The sequence below is a fragment of the Bufo gargarizans genome, chromosome 3 (assembly GCF_014858855.1).
Source record: "Bufo gargarizans isolate SCDJY-AF-19 chromosome 3, ASM1485885v1, whole genome shotgun sequence".
NCBI classification, from domain to species: Eukaryota; Metazoa; Chordata; class Amphibia; order Anura; family Bufonidae; genus Bufo; species Bufo gargarizans.
This window is the reverse complement of record NC_058082.1, coordinates 230,045,620-230,068,718: the sequence shown is the minus strand read 5'-3', so window position 1 is coordinate 230,068,718 and position 23,099 is coordinate 230,045,620. Positions and strand designations below refer to the sequence as shown.

Here is a 23,099-nt window from a genome sequence, read left to right as displayed (position 1 = left end):
CTCAGGTACCCTTATGATTCCTGTCCTTTCCCACAAAGCTGCTCTCTAAGTTCACTGGCAATCCTCTGTTTACTGCAGCTGCTTTTCAGGTGTTATAATTGTGGAAGCATGGCATCAAAGCCGACCCCACAGTGCTTAAATGCCAGTCATTCTTGCCCCTGTGAACATCACTGTGATCCCATGGTAGTGCATGTCCTCCTTGCCCCATGGTAGTGCATGTCCTCCTTGCCCCATGGTAGTGCATGTCCTCCTTGCCCCATGGTAGTGCATGTCCTCCTTGCCCCATGGTAGTGCATGTCCTCCTTGCCCCATGGTAGTGCATGTCCTCCTTGCCCCATGGTAGTGCATGGTATCCTTGCCCCATGGTAGTGCATGTCACCCTTGCCCCATGGTAGTGCATGTCACCCTTGCCCCATGGTAGTGCATGTCCTCCTTGCCCCATGGTAGTGCATGTCATCCTTGCTCCATGGTAGTGCATGTCCTCCTTGCCCCATGGTAGTGCATGTCCTCCTTGCCCCATGGTAGTGCATGTCCTCCTTGCCCCATGGTAGTGCATGTCCTCCTTGCCCCATGGTAGTGCATGTCCTCCTTGCCCCATGGTAGTGCATGTCCTCCTTGCCCCATGGTAGTGCATGTCCTCCTTGCCCCATGGTAGTGCATGTCCTCCTTGCCCCATGGTAGTGCATGTCCTCCTTGCCCCATGGTAGTGCATGGTATCCTTGCCCCATGGTAGTGCATGTCACCCTTGCCCCATGGTAGTGCATGTCACCCTTGCCCCATGGTAGTGCATGTCCTCCTTGCCCCATGGTAGTGCATGTCATCCTTGCTCCATGGTAGTGCATGTCCTCCTTGCTCCATGGTAGTGCATGTCCTCCTTGCCCCATGGTAGTGCATGTCATCCTTGCCCCATGGAGGTGCATGTCATCCTTGCCCCATGGTGGTGCATGTCATCCTTGCCCCATGGTAGTGCATTTGACCTTTTTATCTTGGTGAGAAAAGAGAATGCTATTGTGTCCTACAAAAATAATGCACACGGACAGAAACTGGTCATCCGGATTTTTTTTGGGCTGGGTTTTCTTATTAAGGCAAATAGATCCATTGAAGGATATGTTTACATACTATTTTCAGGTATTCCAGTGTATCCCCCCCTTCGGTTGAATGATCATTGGAGAGCTAGAAAAGGTCATGTTAGCCATATGGACATAGGTCCTGCAGTACTTTGATTTACTATATACTTTATTACAGTTATTCAATTAATAAAAGAGTGAAGGTGACATGTACCAGGCCAGGGGCCACCTAAAGGTCACATGAGACTAGATGGGAATGTAATGTGCATGCATTATGGTGTTATTTGCTGCTTCTTTTCCTTACGTTTCAGCAGGTGGCAGCATATACCACCGTATGCACTGCAGAATATGCCTTGTATGGAGAGAGAATATTTTTGTAATATTATGGTACAAATGGTATTGTTATAGAGGCCGCACAAGTTATTTTTCTTTTCTTTTTTTTATCCCTAAAAATAATACCATGACTGATGATTTTGATATCCATTGCTAATTCTGTTCAGTAATCCCAATATATTCATTTTACAGGTGAAAGTTCCAGATATTGAATTTTTTGTAAATTTAGGAGACTGGCCATTAGAGAAGAGGAAGGAACAACCCTTTCACCCCATCTTCTCCTGGTGTGGATCTCTAGAAACAAAAGATATTGTAATGCCCACATATGACTTGACTGATTCTGTGTTAGAGACCATGGGAAGGTAATTTTGCCCTTGTTTATTCTTTTAAAGGGAGTCTGTCACCACAATTTGCCCTTATAGACCACTTACATATAACTATAGATCAGTCGAATGGTACCTTTGTCCTTTTGTTTGGATGTTCACCAGGGGCAAAAACGGAGTTTTATTCATATGTAAATGAGGGCTTGCAAGTGCCCAGGGGCGGCGTTCGGGCTGTAAGTGCCCAGGCCGCTCTGCCTTCTTTTCACATAACCCCTCCCCAGCCTGTTGCTTGGCCCGCCCTGTAAGCCTCCTACGTCATCCAGTGTACTGGCCGATATCCCGCCCGCGCATGCGCACTGTGATGACCATTGTGGGCAGCAGCATCATTCCATGCAGTGTGCATGCGCGGATGGGATATCGGCCAGTACACTGGATGATCTATAGTGATGCTACAGTGCTATGTAAGTGGTCTATAAGGGCAAATTGTGGTGACAGACTCCCTTTAAATGTGTTTTTTTAATGAAAGATTTACATATAGAAGTACTAGATTTAGATTACGTCAGATTTATCACAATGGTGGATGCTAGACGACAAATCTGGCGCACCTTTAGATGTCTAGTCTATGTTTTTACCCCCATAAGTTGGCTTACTTTGTGACATAGTTTTGGAACATCTTAACCACGCCCCATTCTCAATGATTCAAACCCCCATTCTACTAAGCCATAAACCCTTGCTGAGTGCAGCTGAAAAAGTCTCTAAAACCCTTAAAGGGGTTGGCAAAGTATTTTTTTATGTCTTTTGTATGTTTCTAAGTAAGTAAACGTTTAAGGTGCTTTCAATTCACTTCCTTCATCTACAGTTCTCCTGGTTAGCTGAGCGTCACATGACCTGTGATGTCAGCTTCTTTCCCTACTCTGATGACATTCCGTGCACAAGCCTGCGGGAGCAGGAGGAGCAGATCTGCCTCTGTGTACGGAAGGTCACTATAAAGGCTGTGCTGGTTGGAGGAAGAAGCCACGCCCCCTGCACTGCCTGATCTGCTGTCTGCCCTGTGTCTCCCCTCCCACTGGATTCTTCAGCACAGTTTAACCCCTTCTACCATAACAACAACAAAAATATACCGGGATGTCAGCACAGTTATTGATATTTACCAAGCTAATACACCAAAACCAAAAATACCTCTAACACAAATCATTACTAAATAAGCTTTATTAGTAATTCAGTATTTAATAAATAATTAAAAAGTTAACACTGATAACAGTTAGCAGTGATCAGAAAGGAGCATCCACTAAAATAACATCACATAGTGTGAAAAGCAATAGGATAATCAAAAATACACATCTTAGTGGTTCTGTTTAGGCTGGATTCAATACGCGGTGACGTGCGTGTCGGACCTCATTATGACATGGCACGCAGGCCCCGATAACTTCTGGCCTGATTTTCCTCCTACATCCGGCGTTCCGATGCCTCATGGCCGTTATGAAATTGCTGCACCTGTTATTAGAGTAGGTTGATAGAATGAGGTTTGCTATTGATCAAGGTTAATTATGTTATGTATAAAAAGAGTAGGGTGTGAATTTCTCTATGTATCCCCAGAAGAAGCCTTAGGGCGAAACGGCGTTGGGAGGAGGGCGCCGCCATATCGGTCTGTAATCCATAGATCTGTCTTTTTGATTATACTATTGCTTTTCACACTATGTGATGTTATTTTAGTGGATGCTCCTTTGGAATCTCTGCATGGTCACAATTGTTTTCTATATGTCGTCAGGTTAGTTGTCTTTTTGATTTTTAATTGTGGATTAACTATGACCTGGTATGGTTGCGCCCCCTTTATATCCTCTCTTGAATTTCTGATCCCTTCTGCCATAAGCAGCACATACCCAAGGCTGGAGGCTCTGCCTCAGGTACTGAGCAACTCCAGGGTTTCCTCTTCTCCAGGCACTGAAGAGAAAAATGCTGTGCACAGGGTCTTCATTCCTCTCCCTGCAAACACAGAGCTGTCAAAGTCCGGAGGAGTTCTCTCCTCTGTACTCTTCTGCTGGCTGTGAAGAAGTACTATTACAGCTCTGACTAAATCAACCGTCAGAAGGTCAGGTAATTAGAGACAGTGGGGTACAGAAATCAAATATCACTGAAAACACCACTTAAAACATAACTTTTATTAATAATGACTGAAAAAAGCTATTAATCACCTCCTTTTATTCATGTATCTTGTAGGGTTGATAATAAGAAAAATTATTTCCCTACTCCTTTCCCTCTTGCTATTTAATCCCTACCTAAAAATGGAATAGCCGCCCCGATAAGGGCGATCCCTAAGAAGTCCCTAACACAGAAAAAAGCCCCATTACCATAGTGTCAAGGCAAGAACAATTGGTCCAGTAGTCACGTCAAAAAATGTAGGTAATTTCACAACTAACTAAATAAATCAACAAAACATCAAAATAACCCATGGATAATATGAATCACTTAAAGCAACGCGTTTCGCTGTGTCAGCTAGGAACTAGCTCATCAGGGGACAATATGAAGATGGAAATATATCCATATAAATAGAAAAAAAGAAAGAGAAAATATATATAAAAGAAAAACTCACAACGGTGAAAGATGACAACTTTACAGCGCAACAACCCCTACTATACCATCTATTATAGCGCAACCACCCTTGCTATACCATCTATCCCTTGGGGACACATAAGGATATTTTTCTACAGAAGAGCAAGTATTGGACCCTGGTGGTCAACTGAGTGATGGATCCCTAGTGTTATTGCATTGGATATCTAATATGCACTTTGTGGGGGGTTGGTCCCTGATGAAATCTGATTTGGAGTATTACAGGGTGTTACAAGTTACCTGACACAATTCAGGCTGCCATTTTATATATATATATATATATATATATATATATATATATATATAATTCTGTGATCTATCTGGCTTGTCCAGATGGTTGCAATATATAGATATATTTACCTGATATAACTCAGATTGCCATTTTATATATATATATATATATATATATATATATATATATATATCTAAGGTATCTTGTGATTTGCCTGGCCTGTCCAGATTACTACAATATGTAATTGATATATTTGTGTAGGTCATCTTTCACCATTGTGAGTTGTTCTTTTATGTATATTTTCTCTTTCTTTTTTTCTAGTTATATGACTATATTTCCATCTTCATATTGTCCCCTGATGAGCTAGTGCCTATCCGGCACAGTGAAACGCATTGGGTTATGGTTCATATTATCCATGGGTTATTTAGATTTTTTGTTTTGTTGATTTATTTAGTAAGGCTACTTTCACACTGGCGTTTCTGGGTCCGCCTGTGAGATCCGTTTCAAGGCTCTCACAAGCGGCCCCAAACGGATCAATTTAGCCACAATGCATTCTGAATGGATAAGGATCTGCTCAGAATGCATCAGTTTGGCTCCGTTCAGCCTCCATTCCGCTCTGGAGGCGGACACCAAAACGCTGCTTGTAGCGTTTTGGTGTCCGCCTGTCGATGCAGAGCCAAACGGATCCGTTCTGACTTAGGCTACTTTCACACTTGCGTTCAAGCGGATCTGTCTGGTATCTGCACAGACGGAACCGCTCCTATAATGCAGACGATGGGATCCGTTCAGAACGGATCCGTCTGCATTATATTTCAGAAAAAAGTCTAAGTCTAATTGTTAGTCAGACGGATCCGTCCAGACTTTAAATTGAAAGTCAATGGGGGACGGATCCGTTTGAAAATTGCACCATATTGTGTCAACGTCAAACGGATCCGTCCCCATTGACACATTGTAACTCTGGACGGATCCGTTTGGCTCTGCACGGCCAGGCGGACACTAAAACGCTGCAAGCGTGCTGAGCGGAACGGAAGCCAAACGGAGCCAGACTGATGCATTCTGAGCGGATCCGCATCCACTCAGAATGCATTGGGGCTGTACGGATCCGTTCAGGGCCGCTTGTGAGAGCCTTCAAACGGAAATCACAAGCGGAACCCCGAACGCAAGTGTGAAAGTAGCCTTACAATGTAAGACAATGGGGACGGATCCGTTTTCACTGACACAAATATGGTGCAATTGTAAACGGATCCGTCCTGACTTACATTAAAAGTCAATGGGAGACGGATCCGTTTACAATTGCACCATATTTGTGTCAGTGAAAACGGATCCGTCCCCATTGTCTTACATTGTAAGGCTACTTTCACACTTGCGTTTGGGGTTCCGTTTGACTTACACTTACACTTAGACTTTTTTTGACAGAGTTAATGCAGACTGATCCGTACTGAATGGATACCAAGGTTTGCATTATAGGTGCGGATCCGTCTGTGCAGATACTAGACGGATCCACACCTAAAAGCAGGTGTGAAAGTAGCCTAAGGTGTGAAATTACCTACATTTTTAAACTTTTTACTGGACCGGTTATTCTTCCCTTGACACTATGGTGATGGGGCTTTTTTCTGTGTTAGGGACTTCTTAGGGCGACCAGGAGGTTCCTGACATGGGATCGCCCTTATCGGGGCAGCTATTTCATTTTTAGGTAGGGATTAAATAGCAAGAGGGAAAGGAGTAGGGAAATAATTTTTCTTATTATTAACTCTACAAGATACATGAATAAAAGGAGGTGATTAATAGCTCTTTTAGTCATTATTATTAAAAGTTATGTTTTAAGTGGTGTTTTCGGTGATATTTGATTTCCGTACCCCACTGTCTCTAATTACCTGACCTTCTGACAGTTGATTTAGTCAGAGCTGTAATAGTCATTTGAGTTGATTACATTTTGGGATTAGTATGGCCAGTTTTCTTGGATCATATTTAAATAAAACCAGCTGGTTGACAGAAGCAAATTAAGTATTTTCTGGTAAGGAGGTTACATTCTCTAATTCTACATCATTATCGATAAAAACTACCTTTAAGAAATTGTATACTACACATAAAGAATATTTAAAATCTTGGTGGGAGATCCAATCACTGGAAAATTATATCAAAAACGCCATTGTACCAAGAGGTTTGAGGATTTTTATCCGGCCGGCTGAGCGGATCTGCACACAAGATCTCTTGATTAAGTGGGAACAAGAGGCCACAGAAAGCTCTTTGATATTTATGAGACTTTTACTAACACAGAAGAATAATAAATTGTCTGAGCTAGAGAAGCAGATTCGGGAAGTGACAGAATTAGCCCTCATTTTTAAAGATCATACAGAATTTACCAAGAGGGAGTCTGAACTACAAATCAATATTATTGAGAGGTATAAAAACTCGCTGATTGAGTGAAAATATAGACAGTTTGTGAAAGATTTGACATAATGCTGATATCAGCATGGAGGGTCTGATCTGAGCATGAGGGATCTTATCTGAGCAAATGGGGTCTGATCTTAGCATTGGGGATCTGATCTAAGCATGGGAGTCTGATCTGACCATGGAGGGTCTAATCTGAGTATGGGGGGGGGGGTCAGATTTGAGCATGGGGGGTCAGATTTGAGCATGAGGGGGTCTGATCTGAGCATGGGGGTCTGATCTGAGCACGGGGGGGGGGGTCTGATCTGAGCACGGGGGGGGGGTCTGATCTGAGCACGGGGGGGGGGGGGTCTGATCTGAGCACGGGGGGGTCTGACACTGGGAGTCTGATTTATGTTGTCTGATCTGAGCTTTGGGGGTCTGATTTGGAGTTCTGATGAGGATTGGGGATCTCATCTGAGGTCAGATGAGCATTGGGGGTCTGATAAAAAAAAAATATATATCTTTTCTTCTCTGCTAATGAAAAATAAGAAAAAAAAACTTGGATCAGATGAAAAAAAAAATGTCCTTATTTTTCTCCGCTAAAACCTAGGTGCATCTTATAGGGCGAAAAATATGGTGACTTGTGTGTAAATGTACAGCTTGTGGCTCCTGGTAGTCATACATATTATTCGAGATACAACTGACCTGTTAAAAAGATTGGAGGGTATTAGCATTGATGCCAATACTTTTTTGGCTTAAATAGATGTTGAAGCTTTATATACATCTATACAACACACAAAAGGCCTAGCTGCTGAAAAATACTACCTTGATTCAAGGAGTAACGAGCTGTGAAATCATAATAACATTGTACTTCGCCTACTCAACTACATACTTACACATAATTACTTTTTATTTGACTGTAAATTCTACCACCAGCTCAGGGGCACCGCTATGGGAAGCCCCTGCGCGCCCACCTATGCAAATTTTCTCCTGGGCTGGTGGGAGGATACAGTGGTGTTTACAGTGGAGATGTCACCTTGGACCCAATTTATCCCTCTGTGGGCCCGCTTTGTAGATGATATTTTGTTATTTTGGATGGGCTCTGTCAAGGAATTAGAACAATTCATGGCTAAGCTCAATGTGAATCTCATTGGCTTACATTTTACATCTGAAATAAACACCTCAATTGTGTTTTCAGGATATAAGAATCAGTAAGGGGGATCAACAACAACTAAAGACCACACTCTATCGCAAACAAACTGCAACCAATAGTTTATTGATGTGGGAGAGCTTCCATCCTAAACCATTGAGGAGGGGCATTCCCAAAGGCCAATTTCTGAGAATTAGGCAAAATTGCTAAACTTTGGAGGAATTTGAGCTGAAAGCGTCAAAACTGTTTTTCGGATTTAAACAGAGAAGGTACCCGGATCAGTGCCTAAAATAGGCGTGGAAATATGCATGTGCCAGTAATCGCGCAGTACTCTTTCAACCACAGAATAAAAAAGAGGATAAGTTACTGCGCATAATTGGGACATAGGATGCAAGGCACAATCAAGTTAGGGCTATCCTGAGTCGTTATTGGTCCCTTTTAAAGACAAATCCTGATCTTAAGGACTATATATCTGATACCCCTTCTATTACTTTTCGCAGAGGCCGGAATATTGGTGATGCCCTTGTGCATAGTCATTTTGAACCACCGAAAAAAGAGACCTGGCTTCAAAATCGCAAAAATTGTACCTTTAAATGTGGACATTATAAGTCTGTCCTTTCATTAGGACCACTTTTAGGGACAGCTCAGGAACAAAACTTTACTGAGCCCGACACTTTGCGAATTGTAATACCAGGGGTGTAATATACCTGATGAAATGTAATTGTGGGTCCCTGTATGTGGGAAAAACATGTAGAGAGTTCAAAACACGAATTCTGGAACATTTAGGGGACATCAGAAATAGACGAGAGAAACCAATTGTGAGGCATATTCAGTCACAACACAATGGTGATGCGGGTGGCATTTCCTTCTCTATTGATTGAGGTAGTTCGTGCATCAATTAGGGGAGGAGATATTGAGCAGATATTAAAACAGAAAGAAACACAGTTGATTTTCCGTCTCAATACGGTTTCACCTATGGGACTTATTAAGAACATGGATTTTACTTGCTTCATTTAAACTGGTCCATATCCCTTATACCTTGGGGAAGATTTGTGTGTCTCTATCAGGTGACTCCCGCCCTATTAAAAAGAGGGAGCGGCCTATTGGCCCTTCCTTTGGACATAGATTCAATAATTCATATACATATAGGATGTGAACTCTCCCCTTCACATTAGTTTATGTACTGCTTTGCCCTAAATAAACATTTTTGGGGCGATATATTAAAAGGAAACCTCCTATTTAAAATAATTCCTGCTCTGTACATATACTCTAATTACAGCATTTGCCCTTTTGCATTAATGGAAAGTATATATAATGGCACATTATTTATTTTTCTCCTATAAAGGATGCTGACCTGTATAAATACTAGCATTGTCTGTTTTAAATAAAGTTGTTGGCTATACAAAGGATGGCAGAGCGGTGAAACGCATGCGTCGTGCGTCATGACGTCAGTGCTGACACGCGCTGATGTTGCGGTCCAAATCTCGCGGTGGATGCGTCTGCCTCTCCTTTAAAAGGTGCGCAATCTATGTGATATGCCGCTCCACACAGCGGACTGGAAGATGTACAACTTTACAGCGCAACAACCCCTACTATACCATCTATTATAGCGCAACCACCACCCTGCTTTACCATCTATCCCTTGGGGACACAAGGATATTTTTTTTGGACCCTGGTGGTCAACTGAGTGATGTATCCCTAGTGTTATTGCATTGGATATCTGATATGCACTTTCTGGGGGGATGGTCCCTGATGAAATCTGATTCGGGGTATTGCAGGGTGTTGCAAGTGTTCTTGATCCTCAATTGCAAGGCATATAGGTCACTATTATACCTGACACAATTCAGGCTGCCACTATATACATATCCATATACAGGTCATCATCATATCTAAATCACTGCCAAAGGTGCACCACAATGATATGCAACTGACAACACTGGCTAACCCCTCAAGCTGATGTTAAGAACTGAGACTTTAGCCAATGTATTCCAGTCAGGAACACATCGGAGCCCTACCACTAAGCTACCTACGGAGTGTGAACACGGTCTAAAAGGTGCTAAGATCCAACTCACAGCCAAACTCCCACATATCTCCATAGTGAGATCACTCAGGTAGTGGGAGAGATAAGGCTGTAGGCCCCACCTATAACAGGCCATGTGACACAGGCTACCAGGTGCAACAGAATGCTACCAGCAGCACTCAATGCACATTCTAAACATATCGAGAAAAATAACTGAAATAAAGAGGACTAAATGGGAGGAAATGCTCAAAAACCCCAAACACTATAGCGTGTTTAAAATCGGGGGAGCAATTCCTCCGCATGTGATCCATTGCTAACAGCAATCCCCAGCAAAAATGCATACAATGGAGGATGGCGGCAGCGGACCACATGTGGACCACATGCACCACAAGCGCATCCTACACAAGATGGGATAATGTGTGGATGCAAATATAAAAATACATAAATCACTGCGAAAGGTGCACCACAATGATATGCAACTGACAACACTGGCTAACCCCTCAAGCTGATGTTAAGAACTGAGACTTTAGCCAATGTCTTCCAGTCAGGAACAGTGGTAGTGGTAGGAACCCGTGCCACGCTGAGATACCTTGACGGTGGTGCAAAAGTCGCTCCGATGTGTTCCTGACTGGAATACATTGGCTAAAGTCTCAGTTCTTAACATCAGCTTGAGGGATTAACCAGTATTGTCAGTTGCATATCATTGTGGTGCACCTTTCGCAGTGATTTATCTATTTTTATATTTGCATGCGCACATTATCCCATCTTGTGTAGGATGCCCTTGTGGTGCATGTGGTCCACTGCCGACATCTTCCATTGCATGCATTTTTGCTGGGGATTGCCGCTAGCAATGGATCACATGTGGAGAAATTGCTCCCCCGGTTCTAAACACGCCACAGTGTTTGGGGTTTTTGAGCATTTCCTCCCATTTAGGCCACTTTATTTCAGTTATTTTTCATCATCTTATCTGACACAATTCAGGTTGCCTTTTTATATATATATACATATACAGTACAGACCAAAAGTTTGGACACACCTTCTCATTCAAAGAGTTTTCTTTATTTTCATGACTATGAAAATTGTAGATTCACACTGAAGGCATCAAAACTACGAATTAACACATGTGGAATTATATACATAACAAAAAAGTGTGAAACAACTGAAAACATGTAATATTCTAGGTTCTTCAAAGTAGCCACCTTTTGCTTTGATTACTGCTTTGCACACTCTTGGCATTCTCTTGATGAGCTTCAAGAGGTAGTCACCTGAAATGGTCTTCCAGCAGTCTTGAAGGAGTTCCCAGAGATGCTTAGCACTTGTTGGCCCTTTTGCCTTCACTCTGCGGTCCAGCTCACCCCAAACCATCTCGATTGGGTTCAGGTCCGGTGACTGTGGGGGCCAGGTCATCTGGCGCAGCACCCCATCACTCTCCTTCATGGTCAAATAGCCCTTACACAGCCTGGAGGTGTGTTTGGGGTCATTGTCCTGTTGAAAAATAAATGATGGTCCAACTAAACGCAAACCGGATGGAATAGCATGCCACTGCAAGCTGTGGTAGCCATGCTGGTTCAGTATGCCTTCAATTTTGAATAAATCCCCAACAGTGTCACCAGCAAAGCACCCCCACACCATCACACCTCCTCCAGGCATGTAGAGTCCATCCGTTCACCTTTTCTGCGTCGCACAAAGACACGGTGGTTGGAACCAAAGATCTCAAATTTGGACTCATCAGACCAAAGCACAGATTTCCACTGGTCTAATGTCCATTCCTTGTGTTCTTTAGCCCAAACAAGTCTCTTCTGCTTGTTGCCTGTCCTTAGCAGTGGTTTCCTAACAGATATTCTACCATGAAGGCCTGATTCACACAGTCTCCTCTTAACAGTTGTTCTAGAGATGTGTCTGCGGCTAGAACTCTGTGTGGCATTGACCTGGTCTCTAATCTGAGCTTCTGTTAACCTGCAATTTCTGAGGCTGGTGACTCGGATGAACTTATCCTCCGCAGCAGAGGTGACTCTTGGTCTTCCTTTCCTGGGGCGGTCCGCATGTGAGCCAGTTTCTTAGTAGCGCTTGATGGTTTTTGTGACTGCACTTGGGGACACTTTTTCAAAGTTTTCCCAATTTTTCGGACTGACTGACCTTCATTTCTTAAAGTAATGATGGCCACTCGTTTTTCTTTACTTAGCTGCTTTTTTCTTGTCATAATACAAATTCTAACAGTCTATTCAGTAGGACTATCAGCTGTGTATCCACCTGACTTCTCCACAACGCAACTGATGGTCCCAACCCCATTTATAAGGCAAGAGATCCCACTTATTAAACCTGACAGGGCACACCTGTGAAGTGAAAACCATTTCAGGTGACTACCTCTTGAAGCTCAGCAAGAGAATGCCAAGAGTGTGCAAAGCAGTAATCAAAGCAAAATGTGGCTACTTTGAAGAACCTAGAATATGACCTATTTTCAGTTGTTTCATACTTTTTTGATAAGTATATAATTCCATATGTGTTAATTCATAGTTTTGATGCCTTCAGTGTGAATCTACAATTTTCATAGTCATGAAAATAAAGAAAACTCTTTGAATGAGAAGGTGTGTCCAAACTTTTGGTCTGTACTGTGTGTGTGTGTGTGTGTGTATATATAATATATTTCTGTGATCTATCTGGCTTGTCCAGATGGTTGCAATATGCAATATATAGATATATTTGCCTGATATAACTCAGATTGCCGTTATATATATCTAAGGTATCTTGTGATTTACCTGGCCTGTCCAGATGAAATTGATATATTTGTGTAGGTCATCTTTCACCATTGTGAGTTTTTCTTTTATATATATTTTCTCTTTCTTTTTTTCTATTTATATGGATATATTTCCATCTTCATATTGTCCCCTGATGAGCTAGTGCCTAGCCGTCACAGCAAAACGCGATGGGATTAAGTGATTCATAATATCCATGGGTTATTTAGATTTTTTGTTTTGTTGATTTATTTAGTTAGTTGTGAAATTACCTACATTTTTTTACATGATTACTGGACCGGTTAGTCTTCCCTTGACACTATGGTGATGGGGCTTTTTTTGTGTTAGAGACTTTTTAGGGCAACTAGGAGGTTCCTGACACGGGATCGCCCTTATCGTGGCGGCTATTCCGTTTTTAGGGAGGGATTAAATAGCAAGAGGGAAAGGAGTAGGGAACAAATTTTTCTTATTATCAACCCTACAATATACATGAATAAAAGGAGGTGATTTAATAGCTCTTTGAGTCATTATTTTTAAAAGTTGTGTTTTCGTTGATATTTGGCTGTGAAGAGGTGTCTGCAGAGCATTTTGCAAGAACAGGTAGAGGGAAGATCCTGTGTGTATCAACAATATAACTGTACTGTACAGCTGGAACTTTTGGTCCCACACATACAACATGAATATGACAGCAGTCAGACTCCAGACAGGGCAGCAATTTTATTCACCCCCTTTGCAGAGCAGAGGGAGGGGAAAGGAAGTCTTTATTGACTCCCAAATATTTATGAGGAAAACCTCAGAGATTGGTGTTACACGCCCCACAGCTCTGCAACTGTATGTCAACAAAGGGGCCAGAACAGAACTAGGGAAATGAGTAAATATATATTTATTTATTTATTGTTTAGCTTTTAGCTAAACTTGCTTAGCTTATGTATATATTGCTAACATCGGATTTACAGATTTTTCGGTCATCTGTGGAGCAGGAAAGTAACAATATATAGAGCTGAAGTAGACAGCTATGTACGCTGTGCAGTGATCATTCAGGGTACTGCAGCTCAGCTCCTATTCATATTCCAGGAGGTTTACTTACCTAAATCACCAGAATTCTAGCTCAGTATGCACCAAAAACTGGTGTACATGTCTTAAACCAAATTATTATATATGTTTAGGATACAGTCTATTGAACTGATGAACGAGTGCAGTACTCAACATGTTTGACCATGCCGCTCCTTTCATATTCCTTTTTAACGAACAAGGGTTTGGGAACCCTGTTCTAAGTGATCGCTAGGCACCTATCACGCAGTCATTGCCTATTATTTGGATAAATGTTGATTGTGGGATCACCCCTTTAACACTGCTGGTATACAAACAAGCTTTGCACCAGATTTATTATACAGTTGCAAGAAAAAGTATGTGAACCCTTTGGAATTATATGGATTTCTGCACAAATTCGTCATAAAATGTGATCTGCTCCTTATCGAAGTCACAACAATAGACAATCACAGTCTGCTTAAACTATTTGATACATATGCAAATTAACCTGAGATGAGTCCTGTACTGTGAGATGAGTCAGGGACAGGACTCATTCTCAGGTTAATTTGCATATATATCAAATCGTTTTTTTTTACACAATAAAAGCACATAGAGCTATGGGGACTGGGTATTGCGGATGTGCTAGCGGCCATCTAGCAACCCATGTCCCCAGCTCTATACACAAAATCCCGGTGACAGGTTCCCTTTAAACAACCCTGTATTCTGGTGCTGTGTAGTGTTCTCCATTTTATGGCCTTTATATTCATACTACAGTGTATGTTTTGTCTTCAGTAGTTAAGCATGTATTTTCCTATGCTCATTAAATCTTAACAAGTGTTTTTTTCTTTATTTCCTTTGAGAAGTAAATTATTCAGAATGTATCAGACAATAAACCATTGTGATAACGCATTTTTTGTTATGTAGAGACTGACTAATGTGAACAGATTTTCAGTTGCCATCTGTATCTTTATTATGTTTCAGTGGCTTTACACTTAGATGCTTACATTAAGCACCAATGAATGAAGCAATTGTGTTTGAATGAGTTATATAATGAGTATATTGGATTGTGTACATGTAATCAGTTGTTTTGAGAGATATTTTGGACCTCTGGGCTATAACCACTTAACGGTAAGTTATGGAAGTGAACCAGATATAACTCCACAGCAACATAATACAGGCGCTAAAATAGATTCCTATGATGCTGTTCGGGTTCGAGTAGATGTGTGGTCAGGCCAGGATTTGTGCTTGCAGTACGTGTACAGAAATGCGCCCTATTCTAGTAAATAAGAAATCCAACCAAATTAGTGATCTCCCCGATCAAGTGATTCACCAGCTACAGTGCAGAATACAGTGACAGAACTGGTTTACTGATTGTCTGTTTTCAATTTGTGGTTCAAAAGGTCAAGTACATTTGTGTAAGTCTATCCCTCATATTATTTCCATAGGGTGAGTTTAGACATGATGTCTGTTCAGGCAAACACTGGTCCTAAATGGGAGGAGAAGAACAACACAGCCTTTTGGAGAGGACGAGACAGCTGCAAGGAGAGACTTGAACTGGTGAAACTGGGCAGGAAACATCCAGACATGATAAATGCAGCTTTTACCCACTTCTTTTTCTTCAAACATGACGAGAACCTCTATGGTCCAATTGTGCAACCCATACCATTTTTTGATTTCTTTAAGGTATGTTATGTTCAGTAAATATCACTAGTGTGGACCTAATTATAGATGCCTTCTAAGACAACATTGCTTCTTCTGCTTACGCTAAAGGGGTTTGTCTGACAAGGACAGCCCCTCTCCGTATGCCATGTGGACATCATAGAAGGGACTTCTCTCCATGAGCCAGAGAGTTGCTTCTGTTATTGTGGATGACCATTAGTGGGGTTCTTAGGAATCTTGATATTGATTGCCTATCCTCAGGACAGGTCATCAATATCAGATTAGCGAGGGTCCCACTCCCGGTGCCCCCGCTGATCAGCTGTATGAAGAGGCCATGGCACTCCGTGAGCATTTAGGCTTCGTCCTGATGTGACATCATGATCATCAGTCACACGGCCTAGGCGCAGCTCATTCCGATTTAGCCATTATCATATAAATGGCACTGTGTTTGGTAATCTGCGAGGAGGCTACAGTGCTCATTGGAGCTCCAAACCACGGCCTCCTCACAAAACTGATCAGCGGGGGTGCCAAGTGTCAGACCCCATGATTTCATATTTATGACGTATTCTGAGAATAGGCTATCAATCTAAAAATCCCACAGAACCCTTTTAATCTGAATGGCTGTTCATGTAATACCACATTTCTCCACTAGTGGCTGCTGCAGGAGAACTGCATGGCGTCCCTGGGCAAAACCAGCTGTTTGCCGGGACTATTGGGAGTGGAAATCATAGCATTGCCAGTATTTTGAAAGGGGTTGTCTCTGATAAAACAACTGCATTAAACCAAAGTCATTGCACCATAGGCATTAGGCTTGTACGCTAATTACTGTATATACTGGCGTTTAAGACAACTTTTGAGCCCTAGAAAATATTTTCTAGAGTGGGGGGTCGTCTTATACGCCGGGTATGGCGGGCGCTGCAGTGCCGGGACGCCCGAATTATCAACAGAGAGAGCCCGGGCTATTGCCTTGTACCCCCAGCAGCTGAGAGCTGCGATGTAACCCACAGCATATGCCCCCCCTGCACTGTACCTTGTATACCGCCCCCTGCTCTGTACCTTGTATGCTCCTTGTACCGCCATCCTCCCGGCCGCTCGCATCTCGCTCCTACGCATGTGCGAGATTTCATGCGGCGAGCGTGGATACACAGGATCCTCACGGCCGCTCGCATCTCGCTCCTGCGCATGTGCGAGATCTCCGTGCGGCGTATCTAAGTGCGGCGCAGATGTGCATATGTGAATGTGAATATGAAGAATAACATAACAAAAACATGTTCAGGGTATAGGTGGCACATGTTTAGGGTCTGGGAGGCAGGGAGGGAGGACAAGGAAGGTGGTGGGATGCAGGGATGGCGGTGGTACCTAGGGATGGTGGTGGGATGCAGGGATGGCAGTGGTATCTAGGGATGGTGGTGGGATGCAGGGATGGCAGTGGTACCCAGGGATGGTGGTGGGATTCAGGGATGGCAGAGGTACCCAGGGATGGTGGTGGGATGCAGTAATGTACTGCTGTGTGTTGAAAAAGGGGTAGTCTTATACGGCGCGTATATCCCAAACTCTATTTTCAGTGTAAAAGTTGGGGGTCGTCTTATACGCCCAGTCGTCTTATACGCCGGCATATACGGTACATATGTACCCTAACAATACGTTTCTTTACTATCCAGGTAGTTAATATGATTTTATAATAACTTTAATTTATTAATGTTTGTTTTCACTTTTTTCATAAACTATGCATTTGCTGTTACTTCATTTTGCGCATACTGTATTTCTACCCTTGTGTGTAAATGAAAAGTAAGATCCACACAATTCCTGTCTAGAAGTTTATCTTCATTTTCTAAAGGTGATTGTGTTATCTTTACAGTGTAATAAAATATAGATGTATAAGATGATAATGTAGAAGACTTGCTATAAAAGAACATGACATCTGAGTTATCTTAATAGAGATGTAGTATAACAATTATCACAACTCGTGATATGTGAAGGGAAAATGCCTCATAGAGTGGTGAGAAGGTACGTGTGTTGCACTTCACAAGGGAGACTTTGACCAGTATTTTTTTGAAACCGCTCAATGTTAAAGGGGTGGGCCACTTTTCCTGGCTATTGTTGACCAGTGTGTAGGTAAGATCACTATATGGCACATTATTTATTTATTTTTTTCACTTATATAGCGCTACTATATTCTGCAGGGCTTTACAGACTTTAGCATCTATTTGTCCTCAGTGGAGCTCACAATCTACCGTAAGTTCACTATCAGTATGTCTTCGGAGTGTGGCAGGAAACCGGAGTACCTGAAGGAAACCCACGCTAACACAGGAAGAACATACAAACTCTATGCAGATGTTGTCCTTGGTCAAATTCGAACCTAGGACCTCAGCCCTGCAAGACACTAATGTTAACCATTGAGCCATCGTGCTGCCCGGTGCTAATATAGTCTTTATTGATATTCTATACCATTTTCTGTATTTTATAACCCATGTCCCCTTATTGCCCAAGTCTTGTGCTGTCCACACTGAACTCCTGTTCATAAAATGGCTGCTGATGGATGGTTATTTGACCAGGCAAAAATAATTCACAAATAGACTTTTGTGACTTTTTGCACTCGCTTCCGCAAAATTTAAGAAATTGCGCAAAATTTTGCGACTTTTTTGCACTGACTCTCACTCCAGTTCTGTAATGTGGGTGAGAAAGTGGGTGTGGTTAGCTATGTTAATGAGTTTTACTCCAAATTTATCATTAAGACTTAAAAAAAAAAAAAAAAAGTTGCAATCTTACTCCAGGAGGAGGGTGGAGTAGGAAAACTGGAGTAGCTTTTCTAGACAAAAGTGTTAGGTCTAAGGATAAGACAAATTAATCAAGTAATATCACATATTTGATTAATGTGGCTTAAAGTAGACCATAAACATATTATTACCAACATATTATTATGAGCCATATCGTCAACCCCTTGAATCCCAGAGTCGTTCATGTATGGCGGAAGAAGGAGCAGCAGGTGCCATAGCCACTGTTTAAAACCTTTGAAATGTAGCAATCTCCACATCCTAAAATGCCTGAACTATTAAAATATCAAAATGTTTATCCTATACATTGGTGTCATGATTCACAATTTTTCCATCACTTCACTTACCTAAAAAATTCAATAAAGTGTAATCAAAAAGTCACACGCTTTTAGAAAGTACATCTTGTCTCACAAAAGCCAAACCTCATACGGCTATGTGAATGGAAAAATAAAAAAGTTATGGCTCTGGGAAGGAAAAATGAAAATGCAAAAATGAAAAATCCTCCAGGACTCAAGGGGTTAATAGCTCATGGGACCAGCTTCGTAGAAACATGATTCTTGGTATCCGTCCCATTCCTTGTCATATTATGACCTTGTTAAAATGCACATGTCCTTTTCACAATGCAGATGGCTTTATGGGACAAACCAATATGTATTAGGGCTCTTTCACACTTGCGTTCTTGTCTTCCGGCATAGAGTTCCATCGTCGGGGCTCTATGCCGGAAGAATCCTGATCAGTTTTATCCTAATGCATTCTGAATGGAGAGAAATCCGTTCAGCATGCATCGGGATGTCTTCAGTTCCGGAACGGAACGTTTTTTGGCCGGAGAAAATACCGCAGCATGCTGCGCTTTTTGCTCCGGCCAAAAATCCTGAACACTTGCCGCAAGGCCGGATCCGGAATTAATGCCCATTGAAAGGCATTGATCCGGATCCTGCCTTAAGCTAAACGTCGTTTCGGCGCATTGCCGGATACGACGTTTAGCTTTTTCTGAATGGTTACCATGGCTGCCGGGACGCTAAAGTCCTGGCAGCCATGGTAAAGTGTAGTGGGGAGCGGGGGAGCAGTATACTTACCGTCCGTGCGGCTCCCGGGGCGCTCCAGAGTGACGTCAGGGCGCCCCAGGCGCATGGATGACGTGATCGCATGGCACGTCAGCCATGCGCATGGGGCGCTCCGACGTCATTCTGGAGCGCCCCGGGAGCCGCGCGGACTGTAAGTATGCCGCTCCCCCGCTCCCCGCTCCTACTATGGCAACCAGGACTTTAATAGCGTCCTGGCTGCCATAGTAACACTGAAAGCATTTTGAAGACGGATCCGTCTTCAAATGCTTTCAGTACACTTGCGTTTTTCCGGATCCGGCGCGTACCTCCGGCAAGTGGAGTACACGCCGGATCCGGACAACGCAAGTGTGAAAGAGGCCTTAGAGTGTATAGACTGACGTAGTCCTATTAGTCCTAGGTATGCACCAGATACACAGATTTATTGTCCACCACATTCCTTTCTCTTTTTTTAAAAGGACACGTCTATCAATTTTTTTTAAATCATACATTGACAACCTATAATGTGTCAATGTTCTATTTTCAGATTTTAATACTATATTTCTTAAAATATATATATATATATATGAACTTCTGTATGTTGTCTGTTCTTTTTTCTCAGCCAAACGACTGTACCAATCTGCACCGAATTTGGCATATGAGGTGCTTCCGAAGGTTTTAGACCATATTTCAGCTCTCTGGCACCTACCATTCTTGAGATATTGAAAATTTATTCTTAGCCATACTGACATACACACAGTCACATGACCCGTATTGGCTAAAAGAAGCTTACATGTCCTTCAGTCTTTGCCTCACTGACATGCACACAGTTTTACACCAGGTTTCCCTAAGAACTGAGCCATTTTTCATCACTGTTATAGGGTTGCTGTGAATGTCTGTGATGTTTTGGGGCACTGTGGATGTCACTGTTATGGGTCACTGTGGATGTCTTTTAACCAAACACACAAACAACAACTTCCACATAAATATGTCCATGTCTGTAGATCTCCAGAGGGGGTTGGGAAAAGAAGTTAAATGTTTAACTAATTTCATTTTTGATTTATTTCCTCCCCACATTCTAATAGCCTTACCTTTTTAATTTTTCCATTCACATAGCAGTATGTGGGACAAGATACATTTTTTAATGACCCCATTTAATTTACCATGTCTTGTATTGAAAAATGGGAAAAACATTCTTTGTGGGGTAAAATTGGAAAAAAACACACAATTCCACCAAGTTTTTTTTTTTTTACATTATGGCATTCAATATGCGCTAAAAATTACATGACTCCCTTAGTCTGCAGCTCAATACGATTACAGTAATACCAAACTTGTATAGTTTTTGTTTTGTTTTATAACTTTAAAAAAAAATTACCGTACATTTTTTCTTTGCATCGCCATTTTGTGACAGCCATAACTTTTTTATATTTCAGTCTACAGAGCTGTATGAGAGCTTCTTTTTTCACAGGACGAACTGTAGTTTTTATTGGTACCATTTTCTGTGGTCCGTACGATAAAATTGGGAAAGCGGGTGATTTAAACTTGTAATATTTTAGTGTTTTTCATTTTTTTAACCTTTTTTTTCATTAGGGGGCTAGAACCTGTCTCATTCACCCTAAGGCCTCATGCACACGGCTGTTGGTAGGCCCTACCATGCATTGAGGACCACAATTTTTAATCTTCAATGCACGGGCAACATCCGTGTAGCTGCCGCAGACAGATCCAGACCCATTCAACTTGAATGGGTTTGTGATTCATCCGCACTGCAAAAAAAATAATAGAACAAGTTCTACTTTTTTTGCGGTGCGGAGGCATGGAGAGAAACCCCACGGAAGCACTTTCCGGATTACGGACCCATTCAAGTGATGCAGTGTGTACACGGCCGATGCCCGTATATTGTGGACCCGCTGTTTGCGGGCCGCAATACGGGCACAGCCGGGCAACGGCCGTGTGCATGAGGCTTAATAGAGATCCATTAGGGTTAATGGGATTCTGATGTGCTCCCTGCTGAGATGTTCCTCATGCACAGCTTAGCAGGCAGCTTACCATGGCAGGCCTGGGAACCTCCAGCAGAGACCAGACTGTCATGGTAACTGACTGAAGCCCCACGATTTTACTGCGGGTGCTCCAGTCGGAAGGCAGAGGAAGCCGCATCCTTCTGTCTAACCTCACAGGTGCTGCAGTTGCTTATGAACGCGACATCTGAGGGGTTAAATGATAGGGTTTGACATGACGAATGTTCCCCGTCTTTGCAGCTGGGTGCCTGCTGTATTATACCGTCGGGACTCAACGCAATACAGTTCAATCTCCAGGCAGCATGTTATAGAGCAGGAGGAACTGAGAGGATTGATATATAGTTTTGTATTTTATTTATTTCATTTTCCACTCTGAGCTTAGAAGTCCAATGGGTGGTCCTAACCAGTGATAGACAGCGATCTCTGTATGCACAGTCATGCAGAGAAGGCTGCCAGTCACCGAGTAGGACCACCCATTGGACTTCTAAGCTCCAAATGAGAAGAAATTTCAATGGATAAAATACAGGTTATACTGAATCTTTTCCTACAGAACTATGCATTAATCTGCTCAGCTCCTCCTGCTCTAAAACGACATGTACAATGCGACAGGTTCACTTTCAAATATCTGGTAAAATCAGACAGTCATTTAGCAATTGCTGCTCTGGTTGAGGTATAGCCACACAATATACCCAATACTGAAGCTCTGGTGCTGTACATATATCATGCATTAGCTATCAATTTGGTTTTAATAACGAATTTGGAAGATTTCTTACGACCTAGAGCTCTTGGCCAGCAGAGATCAAGAGGTGAGTCATATTCTCATTGTCAGTAAGGAATCTGAGCATCCAGAGAAATATCTCGGTGAAGAGCACGCCATTTATTACTATGTTGTGTACGTTGTTAGAGGACATAAGCAAAAATAGATCTAAATGGAAAAGCTTGTTTGTGTTGATTCCTCCTTGAGATACATACTTCCGTCTCTGCGCTGAGATGTGAAAAGTTCTGGGGTCATCAACCTTTTCATACGCATTTAAAGGCAAACTCCAGAATAATGACTAAACAAAACTTGTCTTCTGTTCCCCAAGCCATAAATCTAAATTGGTTCTTGGAAAATAAAAGAATCATTTACCCTTCCTTGAAGCAACACATAATTCCATTTTATGTTGTCAAAGCAGAGTTTGCTGACGTTTATAGATCAATATAGTCCTCTTCAGCTGGATTGCTTTAAGCTGTGTCATAATAGAAGAGATCAGTATGGGGAATATCTTCCTCGTCTGTGCTCGTAGATCATTTTATCTGTCAGCGTAACTGTGGCAACTCAAGTCACTAAGGCTGATTTTCTGTCTAAACTGCTCCACGTTTTATGGGCAGCATATATTGAGTGTCTTTTGTAACATTGGATGGGATGTTATTACCACTGCCATGTCTGGAGCTCTCCAGTTCATCAGTGCTGCAATCAGGGTGCTGGTAAATTAACTATATAAAATCCAATTCAGTTGCAATTAGGCGGAACTCATTTCTATGTTGATTAAATTACCATCTGAACATTGTTGTCCTAAGGATGCATGCTGTTTATTTGTGAAGCTTCCAAGAGTTACAGGTACTTCAAGCTGAGATGCCAAAACTTGAGAAGCATTTAGCAGCCCTGCTTATGTAAATGGCTCAGAGGTTGCTCTATAAAAAGGATTGCCCCATTTCAAATCTAATTTGTGCACCGAGAGGGCTCAGCCCTCATGTTTCTTATC

At 42.2% G+C, this 23,099-nt stretch overlaps 1 protein-coding gene across 1 annotated transcript in view; it reads left to right on the top strand.

The window, feature by feature from the left end:
* POGLUT2 (protein O-glucosyltransferase 2) overlaps positions 1-23,099 on the top strand; it is a 116,306-nt gene that overhangs the window by 51,601 nt on the left and 41,606 nt on the right. Inside the window, exons 5-6 of the mRNA XM_044285641.1 lie at positions 1,593-1,762; positions 15,312-15,549. Coding sequence (XP_044141576.1) covers positions 1,593-1,762; positions 15,312-15,549 — 408 coding nt within the window. The remainder of the gene's footprint in view (positions 1-1,592; positions 1,763-15,311; positions 15,550-23,099) is intronic.